The 12,490-nt window shown below is 44.6% G+C and overlaps 2 protein-coding genes across 2 annotated transcripts; one reads left to right on the top strand and one right to left on the bottom strand.

The window, feature by feature from the left end:
- Positions 1–5,951: 5,951 nt before the first annotated feature.
- LOC126389463 (beta-crystallin A1-like) lies at positions 5,952–8,767 on the bottom strand. The gene is made up of 6 exons (XM_050043179.1): positions 8,497–8,767; positions 8,005–8,087; positions 7,769–7,887; positions 7,123–7,264; positions 6,886–7,028; positions 5,952–6,641 (listed from the first exon to the last, which is right to left on the bottom strand). Exons 1-6 carry the CDS (start codon positions 8,750–8,752, stop codon positions 6,494–6,496), a joined length of 891 nt encoding a protein of 296 aa, XP_049899136.1. The 5' UTR covers positions 8,753–8,767; the 3' UTR covers positions 5,952–6,493.
- A 1,259-nt stretch (positions 8,768–10,026) lies between these two features.
- crybb1l1 (crystallin, beta B1, like 1) lies at positions 10,027–11,817 on the top strand. Its single transcript, XM_050043143.1, has 6 exons — positions 10,027–10,101; positions 10,293–10,390; positions 10,474–10,592; positions 10,679–10,811; positions 10,909–11,051; positions 11,138–11,817. The coding sequence occupies exons 2-6, from the start codon at positions 10,298–10,300 to the stop codon at positions 11,307–11,309; spliced, it is 660 nt and encodes a 219-aa protein (XP_049899100.1). The 5' UTR covers positions 10,027–10,101; positions 10,293–10,297; the 3' UTR covers positions 11,310–11,817.
- Positions 11,818–12,490: the final 673 nt, after the last annotated feature.

The following is a 12,490-nucleotide window of genomic DNA, read 5'->3' as shown; positions in this document are numbered from 1 at the left end:
GTTGTCGGATACGACATGAAACTACTCCAGTTAGCTCAATCATGTTGTAACTAAGACATCCGCTGGAAAAAATATTTTTTTCACGGGCCATTTAGTGAGTTACTACAGACACCGCTATCGGCTAACGGCATCCCTACGTCGCCCCGGTCAAAATGGTTGCGCAACGATTACGTTACATCCAGAGCCCGTAACTTTACAGGAACCTTCCTCGTACTCCGCTCTCTCAGTGGAGACACGGTGGTTGAGAGGGCCGAACGAGAGGACGTTCCTGTAGTAGTTCCTGCCCCCCAGATAGTACCAGGAACGTTCCTGTAGTAGTTCCTGCCCCCCAGATAGTACCAGGAACTTCTTCAGTGGAAACGGGCCTACTAGCTTTAAACTTAAAGCACTGCTGGGCAGAAGTACAGCTTTGCAGAGATGCTAGCCTTCTTGTAGACTTTAGACTCTTAGAGGCAAATTCACAAAGGATTGCAGCCACTGCCAGACATCAGACAGAATTGTCCTCTGTTTTCAGTCTGACATTAATTGATTTCCATCGAGGGGGGAAGATTCTATTTTCTCTAACCACTAACTAACCACTTTTGAAGGCCAAACCACACCAACGGCGTTATTATTATCATTATTATTTTTAAATGTACAACTCCACACCAGTGGCGGCTAGACGCATGTTGGTGCTCCTGGACACACTGACCTGCAGCATTGGATGCCACTGTCCTGTTTCCAGCCTCACTGCTCCCATAATTGAATGCATTTTCCCCCCACCCGCTCTCTGCTTGTACGCACCAGCTCCCGTAGCAGGTGGACTCCTCTCCTCACCATTCATGCATAAAGAGAACTCTGTTTCTGTTGCTGTCTCGTGTGTGACAAAGAATGGATGAGGAGAGACTCGTTGTTGAGGTCAAGAAATATCCCGAGCTAAACGACCCATAATCCCGTCATTATAAAGACCATGGCCAAAAAGATATTGCCTGGCGAGTCAGAGCTCTGGAGATCGACTCCTTAGGTGAGAAATCACGTTTAATTAGGGGCTCTTCACACGTGATTTTAAGCTAACTCAGAGGTGGTAGAGGTACAGATCTTTCAGTAGAAGTAGTGATAACTTTGTTGTGGTTGCCTGTTAACAAGATTCAGTGTGACGCATTCAGTGTGTGTTAGAGGCGGCACTTGACGCACGTCACAGGACGTGATGCAGTGGCGCCCGTGTGTTTTCAGCTTCAGTCCCCCTGCGCTTATTGGTCATTTTTATTTTAACCTAGAAGCCGCCATTTCATGTCACAATGCCAAATGAATCAGTCAAGTTGAGCTTGTGGATTGGGCAGATTCAAAGGTCTGGACCCAGGCATTAACGGCCGCTGATAGCACCACAAACTGCACATCACGTTCAACCACTATCTGCCCCGTCTCAGGGCCACAAAAGATATTGCGCTAATTATATTACAGCACAATCACACCCATAAAGTTTTGCAGCTGAGTGCAATTTGCCCTTTTTTGTCTGCATGTGATTGCCGTTAACTATGTGGCAAAGTATGAATGTTGCCTTTGCGCCAAAAACACAGGGGGGAGAACAATTGCGGACACAAGCTCCAGGTCCTGACCAACGAGGTGCAGAAGCATTTCTCAAAATGTAGCGCAAAGAATTTAAACTTCAGACAGAAACTTTAGCTGGAGTTTAATTTCCCAGTCTGTCAGTGCTCATAACGTTTTCAAACGTACACCTTCATAGTGTAAAAGAAGCTCACATTATTTGAACTAGAAGACAAAAGAAAAGATACCTGTTTTGCTTTAGTTAACGCCAGCTCACTCACAATGTAAATAATTTCACGTTAACTGCATGTGGCTTTTAGCGCTGATAATGGAGAATTACTATTTCTCTTTTTGTGGATGTTTTGAGAATCACACAGTTTCTTTTTGTCTTATTTGTGTAGGTTTAGCAGCTGCAAAAGCCACTCAGTCCTTCTGTGAATTTGCCAGTTATTCTGTTGTATTTGTCTGTATAATTTAATAAGTTTAATTTACTTTACAGGACAGTATGCCCTTTCTTGAGCCACTTGTAGACAAACAGCCGTCCTCAGCAGTCCCACCAAGCCACACAGGCGGGCCCAAGAAAAATGGACAGTTCCTCAGTTTATCAAATGATGTGAGCTCAGCACCACCAATTCAGTCACAGTCTGTGGAGCCCTGTGGCATGGATCAACAGCCAGAGAGAAATAAAGAGAGACATGAAGAAGAATTGACTGTCCAGCCACAGGAAGAGGCAGAGAACCCGAGGGGAGTGAAGAGGAGAGCAGAGTCAGAAGAGGAGACGAGTGATAATTCTACTGTGACCAAGAGGGTTTGCTTTGAGCAAATGGCACAGCCGACGCCTAAAACACACACACTGAGCTCCTTCTCCGCAGACATTGTCTGTGAAGTAGCAACCAGAGAATTGGGGGAGGTTTCCAGTGCAAGAGATGGTCTACGAAGAGAAAAAGGAGAGGCAGAACCAGTGTGGACTAAAATCAAACTCACAGAGCAAAGTTTGATGGATGAAGAGATGGAGAGCAGCGGTGTCACAGTGAAGCATTTTACTCCACCCTCTTTACATTCAGAGAAGGAGGTGCGTCTGGGGTCGACAGGAAGCTGGGAAGAGGAGGACGACGAAGACATTGATGTGATTGGCGATTCCAGCCCCGCCCTTGATCCAGTGATCATCAACTGGACTCAGTCTTCAGAAGGTGAGGAAGATGAGGACATTGATGTTGTTGGTGAAGAGACAGACTACGAGTCATCGTCGGTCTTCATTACTGTTGATTAAGGTGAGCTTGTTGACAGGAAGTGTCAGACTTAGGTGCTCCTACATTTCCAGTTTTCTTTTATACTCGTATTCAGTTTTTGTTTTTTCCGACATTTCTCAGAAAACATTTGTGAATTGATTTCATTCAGCTGTAAGTAACAGTGACAGAGATCGAGACAAACATGGTTTAGTAGTAAACGTGTTCTGTTTTCATTTTGTTCACCTCAATGTGCAAACACACTGACAATCACGTGAGGGATTTTTGTTTTCCTATTCTACCAAAGTTTAGGAAAAGAAAAGTTGTGAGCAACATAATTTTGATTAGATAGAAAGGAATGAAAGAAAAGATGTGCAACATAATGCATAAACAAAATAACAGGACTGTGCAGTTTATATGCAGCTGTTGAGTTTCAGCTCTTGAGTTCAGTATTCAGACCTAGCCAGTGTCACACCGTCAAAGCTGACTGTGATCTTTTTTTGGATGTTGAAGATATTTAGCCGTTGATTTTATGGAGAGAGTCACAGATTTGTTACTACTAAGTCCAGTAATATGTGATTAAAAAATGTTCAGCATAGTTTGTTTTAACTGTCAAGTGTTGAGAACAACACCAACCGAAACTAACCAAACACTTTAGAAAAAGATTCAACGCAAAAACAAAATCAGGTTTAAGTACTGTCAAAGCAATTAAGAGTGTTTTATTAGTTGTAAATATGACTATGACTGTATAAGTTGTAAATATGATTGATAGTGTCAACCTCTGTTGTGCCACAGTTTGTAAATGTTCCAGGAAAACTTGTGTCTTCCTTGTTTTACTCTCAGGTTATGTTTAACAGTGTCGAGGACTCTGGTTTCTACAATAAAAATTCTTCTCTAGTTCCTGCAGCAGCTCTGCTCTGTCACTCTGGATTTCATTTTAAGATGTACAAGGAAGTTAAAGTGGCAGTCTCAAAGGTTTGAGTCCTAATTGATTTGGCAAGACCTGTAGGTACTGGTGGTAGCAGCAGTTTAATGTCAGGGCCACACCGGACGCGGAAGCTCTGTGAATAGCCTCGAAGTGACGCCAGTTTCCTTTTGGCGCCCATGTTAACCGATTGTGTCATCCACACCGGCCGCGCTGCGCAGCTCCGTGGCCGGCACTGCAGCGATTGTTTCGGTGTCTGGTCTATTTTCTGCGCGAGCTGCGAGCAAATGCGTCAAGCCGGGAAGGAATATAGGCTATACATATTAGTCAGTGGTATCTAAACAGAGCGCCAGAGAGAGATGAACACACACACACACACGCAAAGAGAAAGAGATACACATGATGGAAAAACAGCCCCAAATGTGACAAAGACAACAGGTGGGAGCTGAAGCGCTTGTCGACCGGCGTGGAGAAATGCGCATCTGATGTGAACGGGCTTGCGCGAGAATTTCAGTGCGCTGCGCTTCGCAGTTCTTCGTTGGCAGTGTGGCCCTGGCGTAATAGTTCAGGTCACAGAGATCTGTGGGCAGCGAAACAAACATTTTAATGAAGTCAGGCAATTACTGGTCTTTTTCTGTCATTCTGTGACCAACTGTGATCGGATGCCAGCTGATTGGCCGTTCAGCTCAGTGCATGAGAAGAGAAAATGGGAGTGAGGAAAGCAAACAAACAGCTAAAGTCAAGACGCTGTGATATCAAAACAAACTTGTTAAAAAATTTTCGCTATTGAGCTCTTTAGCAGAAACAGCTCGTAATTGTGTTATTGTTCACTGCCTCACAATTAATATCCTTTATTCTTCCAACATCAGGTTATGTTAATGTGCTCACTTGCTATCTAGCGTCTTGAGTCCTAGTCTTCCAGTTTTCATTTTTCAATGATGAACACAGAGCATCACTGTCTGCTGGTATGGAGAGTTATTTCCTCTCACGCAGGCGCAGAACGTGCAGGTGGTATGAGTTTGGACAGCAGGGCACAGTGAGAGGAGTTAGTTTCCACACTGTGGCTCCTGACTGTTCCATCGCTCCCTGTATTTATGATGAACGATAGCCGTAAGTGCTAGGGCTGGCAATCACTAGAGGCTCCACTATACAATATTATCACGATACTTTAAGTCACGGTACAATATTATTGCGATTTTAAACGTGTTGCGATATGCTGAGTATTGTATACTGTATACTGTAAATTACGTCCCCGGAGGAAAACTTTGTCAACATCTGTACTATCTAATAAAAGAAAGTAACGTTTATTTTGTATTAGTAATATTGATATTTATATAATACAAAAAACTGATACTCGGCACTGTGTGACGATACGCAATTGCCATGCAAAAATATTGCGATACTACGCTGTATCCATTTTTCCCCTACCCCTAGTATGTGCTAAGTTTAGTGAAAATCACATTGCATTTCCAGTAACTACTTCATAACAAAAGTCAGATCGTGTTTCGCCAGTTTAAATCTTTTAACGAGTGTGCCAGCTTTAGGGGCATCTATTCGCAGAAATGGTAGGCTTTATAATATCCATAACTATGTTTTCAGTAGTGCCTAATCACTGGGAAATAATGATGTTTTCGTCACCTTAGAGTGAGCTGTTTATATCTACATATGGAGCAGGTCCTCCTCAGTGGAGTCCACCATGTTGTTCTACAGTGTATCGAATTTCTTTGTGCTGCTCATTGTCAAAATAGCAAATCATATTTTATTTGTGTTTTATTTAATTGCAGCATTTTACTAAATATTTTATTTTTTGTTTTTTGGCTATTTTTATGGGTTTTTTTTTTTGTTTTTACGTTCAGCTCTCTCAGCCATACTAAACAGTGTCATTAAAATACTGGATGTTTGTCCTGTTTCCTCCCCTGTCCTGCACCTTTTTCCATTAGTCCTCATCTTCCTTTACAGTATGCTGTTTGTCTAATTTAGCACTTTTAATTAGTTTGGCAATTATGCTTTTGAATACACATAAACATGTGGCTCCATTTTCAGGCTTGAACACATGGTACAAATACCAGTTACTCCTGCTACATACTTTTAAGTTTCAGAAGCGTCCATAGACATTCTGAATTCTAGTTTCTCTATTTAAGCCCACTGCAGCCACAACCACTGTTCTAGACAGTTTACAGGCACCTATCACACCTGCAGGTGGTGTGTTTCATGCTGCAAAGAGAGATGAAGCACACTTTATTCATCACATACAAACTTAATGAAACAAAACCACCTGAAGTGAAAATGAGTTTATTAGTTATCAACCTGTGGATCAACCTCCTACACACAACAACAAAACACATCTGAGCTGCACCACAGCACAGTCGACTGCACTGAGGAGACTGCCGGGGAGGTTTCCCGCTCACAGCGCCACGTTGGAGCTTCATCTCCCCCCTCTGTTTGGTTCCAGCTCGCTGAGGAGTCGCTCTGCTCATCGCCCAGCTCAGGTGAGGAGTGCAGCGCAGGTGTGTGTTTGTGTGTGAGTGTGTAGGGACCTCTAAACCAAATAAAAAGACACTGTGTGAGTGTCAGTTATGTCAGCATGTGTGTGTGGTGGAGCGTGTGTTTCCCTGTGCTTTAACAGTGCGATATTGTCTCTTATCACACTCTGGCAGCGGCTGTAAATCAGTAGTGGTGTTGGGGCGGCTGTTGCGGCTCAAGTCAAGAGGAAGGAAAGGATTGAAGAGAGAAAGAAAGAAAGAGGGGGAAGGGGGTTTTGGGGATGAAGGGAGGGGGTGGAGGGGAGCTGCTGTCTCAGTCTCAGCCTGTCCTCCTCTCAGTGCTGGATACGCCTGATGGACTGGATCTGAGGGGTCTGACAGTGGGAGCCCCAGTTCCTCCAGTGCTGGTAGTCTCCACTGTGTCTCTCACACTCCATGATGTACTGCTGGCCCCTGTAGCCAGGGTACTGGTAGCACACAAAGCTGCATAAAGAGGGAACAAGGGTTAGCGGGACAAATTTTGTAACAAATTTAGTACACACTTGAAGCTTCCAGCTGGTGTGTCTATTACTTATAAAAGATAATGAGGGGCTGTGGTGACAGTGTGTTTGTCGAGTTTGATAGAGCAGAAAGTCAGATTTGAAATGGATGTCCAGTAAATCATATGGAAAGTGGAGTGTTTGCTGATAAATTGCATCTAATTCTTGCTGTCCACACAGAAACTTACGCGCCGCACTGCACGTGCATGGAGCCAACTTCAGGCATCATCCAGCCCATGGCCTGCAGAGAGGGGTAGTCGTCACAGATCTCCACGCTGCGGCCCATGAAGTTCTCCCTCTCAAAGATGACCATGCGACTGCTCTGGTGGGACTGCAGCGGGACAGAGAAACAAACAGTTGAATTTCGGACTCTTGAGGTTATCCGTCGCTTGTCACCTGAACACTAAGAGACAGGAAGTACTCACAGCGCAGTAGATGGGGCGCAGAGACATGAGGCGCTCCACATGGTAGGAGATGGAGCCACTGTAAGCGTCCCAGTGGGGGTACTCTCCTCTCTCCAGGATGAACTGCTGGCCCTGGAAGTCGTGGTGCTCAAAACCCACCCAGCTTTTCAGAGAGAGAAGGAGAGATATGTCAACATCACTTTACTGTGTGTCCATCTGAAGATGTGTGTTTCTGAAATCTAACTTAGTTTGGAAAAATTCTGACTATTTCACAGTGTGAGTAAATAGATTTTACATATATATATTTCAAGATATAAAAACCATAAAGACAATCATAAAAGAAATATAAAATAGTGACTGTAATGATAGAAAAAGGTGATAATAAGGACAATAAACGGATGCTCCAAACTGGATTTTGGAGAATTAACACATCTCTTTCTCTACCAGGCTCAAGAGCAACAAAACAAAACCACACAGCTCACTTTGCAGAGTCAACAACTCAATTGTCTCAGTGCTTAAAGCTTCCCACATGACTCCTCTTTATCTCCTGTTGCTGTTTAGGTTGGGTGTATGATAATAACATTTCTTGATTCACCCCATCTGTATATTTCATTAACTTCTCATCTGTGTCTTGTTTTTAACCAGAGGAAAAGTCTGAGACACTTACGCTCCGCTCTCCACCCTGATGGAGCGGATGTTGTCCAGTCCACAGTCCTGGATGTTGCAGCACTCGGAGGTGAACTCCAGGCACTTGCCCTGGAAATGCTCCTGCTCGAACACAGTCACCTGAGGGAGACATGGAGAGTGAGAAACATCAAACAACAAGTAACGAGTTTGGCAATAAGGTTGCCTGTCCATCTTTACCAAGAATTATATAATGTGTGAACAAATGAATGTGTTTACCTTGAAGAAAGGAGCCATGCCCATTCCTGAGTTGACCAGCGGCTGCATCATTGGGGACCTTGTAGTTCTGTACATCTTTACTCCTGAGGTTCAGATGAGGACAGAGAAAAGAAAAGCAAGGTAAGATAAGGATGTAGGAGGAGAAAATGTCCTTTGAAGACTGGTTTCGAGCATCAGTAATTCAATATTCTAGAGTATTTGGCCACTTTTTCCAAGTGTAAAACATGATGGTGCTCAATATCCATTTACAGACACACCACTGTGAATCATTCAGCTACAACACATCTGAACTACAACATCTGGAGACCAGAAACAGTTCATTTACCTTTTAAAATGTTTTTAAAGTAATTGAAAATATAAAATATGAAATACTGATAACAGTTAAGGTGTTGAACAAGTGTTTCAGAAAGTGCTTTTGCTTTTCAGTGTCTGTGTTAGGCACCTGTCTGTCTGACCCTGAGCTGTGTTGAGAGCAGAGATATGCATCCTTACCTATTTGGCACTTTATTGGAAGAGTTCGAAAGTGGTACGCGCCTACCGCCTGCCTCGCGTAGAGCTTTGAGAGAACCTGGCGCTTCAGTTTTATACCGACGGTCGGGGAGCGCGCCTGCCGGAGCGCGTCCACGCCTCTGACTCGGTCCATGCGCAGCGTCCATTTGGCGCAGCGGTTCAGCGCCCAGCAGCGAGGCGCGCTCCCGCCGCTGGAAGGCTGTTGTCCAGCTCCAGGGGCCAGCTCAGCACATCCCATAGTGCTGCTGGTGCTCCGGAACAAAGGCGCTCCGGTATGTTCGGACCCCGGTCAGCAGTCCAGCGCGTGCCCAGGCACAAAGGGCCGGGATCGGGGTGGAGAATGTGGGGATTAACGGCGGAGCAGAGAGGCACCGCGGGGGGGACACAGAAGGAGATAGCGGGATGGGTCTGCATGAGTGTACAGACAAGTTAGACAGCTACAAGTTTGATCTAAGTGCTGTTCATACATGGCATCTCATTCCACGCGCACCTTTGAGGGTGCAGGTACAACCATAGGCGTAAAGTTAAGGGGGGGGGGCGCAGGGGACATGCCCCCCTTAATATTTAAAACATGTGCATTTGTCCCTCACAATAAAAAGATGAAAATAAACATTTTGAAAAATATATTTTACCATAAATTGATGCAGAAATGTCACAAAGAGGTGCATAAAAAATTATGTAAATGCAGGAAATCAAGTGTTTATTAATGCTCCAAATGTTCTGCCAAAGGATCCCCAAACCCCCATTTCATATATGTCCCCCTCCAGTGTTGAAACCTACACCCTTGGGTCCACCTGTGTACACACAGATGTGCGGTTTAGCTGTAGCTCAGTGGTTTCCAAAGTCCTCAGGCACTCCCACAACACTGAATCCAACAGTTTCTGATGAAAGCTTCCCTGCAGTCACATCCCAGTTTATCCAATTATAAATGACATCAAACCTCAGCCAAAATAAATCCTATGAAATGTGGGTCTGTGGTGTTACATCTATATGTGGGGGTCTTCCAGATGAAAAGTTGGAAACACTCTGACTTCAAGTGAAGAGACATTTTATTCAGATTGATGTATTACACATGAATGTTACTCACTGATATCATCTGGAAACATGAAGCCTGGAATACTTCTGTGACATTATGTTCTGCTTTAGCTGCCTTATGCCAGAGGTTTGAAATCACACATTCATGTAGCCACAATCAAATTATTCATGTCACTGTGTATACTGATTTATACTCGGAATTAGTGGACTGGTGTGTTAACAGGACAATATAAGGCTGAATTATTATGATTCAGGGCACATTATTTACTTCTAAAGTTGCTCATCAACTTTTATTTCAGTATTTCTGTTAGTAACTGGTCCTCGGTCTGTTCCCCAGCTTCTGTCAGTCCTCCTCTGCCTCCGCCCATCCCCTCTGTCCGTCCCTCTCTGATGATGTGGGGTTTCTTTTGTCTCGCGCCTCTGACCTCAGCAGGTTTGTTTCTCTGCCCATAATCCCTCTCCTATGGGCGCCAGCGTATAAAAGGGAGGGGCGCACTCCGAGCCGCACACACTCTGAGTGAGTCTCGTCGTAGGCATCGCACACACAGACAGGTAAGGTACACGTACATGCTGTGCAGCTGCAGGTGTGTTTGGAGAGACAAATCAGGGGGGAGAGGTGTACTTTTTCAGATTTAGCATTTATAATCTTTCCTTTCTATCTCGATACATTTACACCAATGAAAACAGCATAGATTTGTCACATCATCTCACTTAGTGTCTTTTTTTTCCTCTCGGTCTCACAGCAATCATGTCCAGTGGAGATAAGTCCAAGACTTCTTCCCAGACCGATGGGAAGGCTGCTCAGAGCAAGAAGTCTGAGATGGGAATGATGTCCTACAAGGTGGGTGCCTCTCACATTGTGATATATTCAGTCTATCATATTACATATCACTGTTGTTTTACTGACTCATCTGTCCCCTCCAGATGTACGTGTTCGACCAGGAGAACTTCCAGGGTCGCATGATCGAGATCAGCAACGAGTGCATGAATGTGTGTGAGATGGGCATGGACCGCGTGCGCTCCCTGCGCGTTGAGTGTGGACCGTAAGTCTCACAAAACGACACGTAAACATGTACATTTAAAGCGCTTGTCTTTGCATGGATACTTAATGACTTTGTCTCATGCGCAGCTTCGTGGGCTTTGAGCAGATGAACTTCTGCGGTGAGATGTACATCCTGGAGAAGGGAGAGTATCCTCGCTGGGACTCCTGGAGCAACTGCCAGAAGAACGACTACCTGCTGTCCTTCAGGCCCGTCAGAATGGTATAAAAACTTGTTTAGATACTCTCAAACTTTCCCTTTCTCTTTTTCTTTAGACTGCCCCCTAAACTTGTGTCTGTCCCTGTTTTCTCTCTTCCAGGATCCCGAGAAGCACAAGATCTGCCTGTACGAGGTCGGAGAGTTCAAGGGCCGTAAGATGGAGATCATGGATGATGACGTTCCCAGCCTGTTCTCCTACGGCTTCACCGACAGAGTGGGCAGCATCATTGTCAGCTGTGGAACGTGAGTATAAGTGATCACAGGTGACAGAGCTCAAAGACTTAACAAAAGTCAATCCTGTACTGACATGTCTCCTCTTCTTCCTCCAGCTGGGTGGGATACCAGTTCCCTGGATACCGTGGCAGCCAGTACCTGCTGGAGAAGGGCGACTTCAGACACTTCAACGAGTACGGCGCCCGCCATCCTCAGTTCCAGTCTGTGAGGCGTATCCGTGACATGCAGTGGCACCAACAGGGCTGCTACACCATGGCCAGCAAGTGAGGCTCAGGGAAGGAGAGAAAGAGAAAGAGCGGAAGTGAGGGAGAGGGGCGGAGGAAGAGGGAAAGGGGGAGAGATGTCTGAGGCCTTACCTCAGTACCTTAAACGGTCTATGATCTAAAGCAGTGAGGGGAAGGGTGAGGATCTAGATCTGTCCCTGATCAGAGAAGACACCTCAGTGGAAGGACCAGCAGGACCACCCTCCATTCCTCTCTGTTTCTACTTTTCTCTTTCTCCCCTATGGGCTGAGCTTTGCTTTCCCCCCTTTTCTCCCTTTTTTTAGTCCCTCACTTCATTCCCCTCCACAGTCCTCTGAGACACCAAAGAGGGAACACGACACCTCTTGCTGTTTTACACACTCGATTCTCGGCTCAGGGTATGATGCACCATGGGAAACTGAGTCCCTAGAGCCCCCTGTCCCCCGTCTTCTTGCCCCTGTGCATTGCACACCCTCTCTGCTGTACAGAATCCTGGCCAAGTTTTCAATAAAAAGGAAAATCTTGATTTCAAAGATGTTGTTGTTGTTACTTATTACAGAAAAATCCCCCAAATGAAAATGTCAATGAACAAAACAGACAAATAAAGTAATAAGATGAATACAAACATGAAATGAATCCATTCTGATTTATCATTAATCAAGACTCTGTATTTTGGATGCTAGCTACACACCAAATATCATGTGCTTGACTTTAAACTTTTTAAGGAAAATATTGTGTTCTTTGTGTGACGCCCATGTTCATAGTTTTCATTGTGATGATATGGTTGCGAATAAACACTCCATTGTGCTCATGCTGAATGGTGTTTGGTAAGCTTTGCATAGTCAGCTACGAAAACCCTCCTATTCATACAATGTTTTGAAAAATGCAGCTTCTGGAAAAAGACAGAAAGTTGTCCAACAGGGCCATTTTAGACCTGTGATGCTGATCATGTGACATCATTGTGGAGCCTGCTGGATTGTGTATCGGCTTTGTGAGATAACAGGACACACCTACAGTTCTGCTGATACACAACCTTGTTTGTATTTTCCATTAAAAATGAGACACTCCATAGGCAGGTGACATAATACAGGTAAATAGACCCATCTTTAGCAGCTCAGCAGCTTGTGAACCGTATAAATATGTAATATGATAATTAGCTCAAATGGCTCAAATCCAAACACACCTAAGAGTATGCTGACAGCTTGA

Source organism: Epinephelus moara, chromosome 4 (genome assembly GCF_006386435.1).
Source record: "Epinephelus moara isolate mb chromosome 4, YSFRI_EMoa_1.0, whole genome shotgun sequence".
Lineage (NCBI taxonomy): Eukaryota > Metazoa > Chordata > Actinopteri > Perciformes > Serranidae > Epinephelus > Epinephelus moara.
Note: the sequence above shows the minus strand (reverse complement) of the source record. Positions and strands in the feature narration are given on the sequence as shown.

Bases quoted from the DNA above. Each gene is read 5' to 3' on its own strand.
- LOC126389463 (XM_050043179.1), bottom strand. From the start codon at position 8,752: ATGGGATGTGCTGAGCTGGCCCCTGGAGCTGGACAACAGCCTTCCAGC. The intron at 7,888-8,004 runs GTAAACACATTC...TGTCTCCCTCAG, and splicing joins GCATGGCTCCTTTCTTCAAG to GTGACTGTGTTCGAGCAGGA. The intron at 6,642-6,885 runs GTAAGTTTCTGT...CTCTTTATGCAG, and splicing joins ATGCACGTGCAGTGCGGCGC to CTTTGTGTGCTACCAGTACC.
- crybb1l1 (XM_050043143.1), top strand. From the start codon at position 10,298: ATGTCCAGTGGAGATAAGTCCAAGACTTCTTCCCAGACCGATGGGAAG. The intron at 10,391-10,473 runs GTGGGTGCCTCT...TGTCCCCTCCAG, and splicing joins TGGGAATGATGTCCTACAAG to ATGTACGTGTTCGACCAGGA. The intron at 10,812-10,908 runs GTATAAAAACTT...TCTCTCTTCCAG, and splicing joins CCTTCAGGCCCGTCAGAATG to GATCCCGAGAAGCACAAGAT.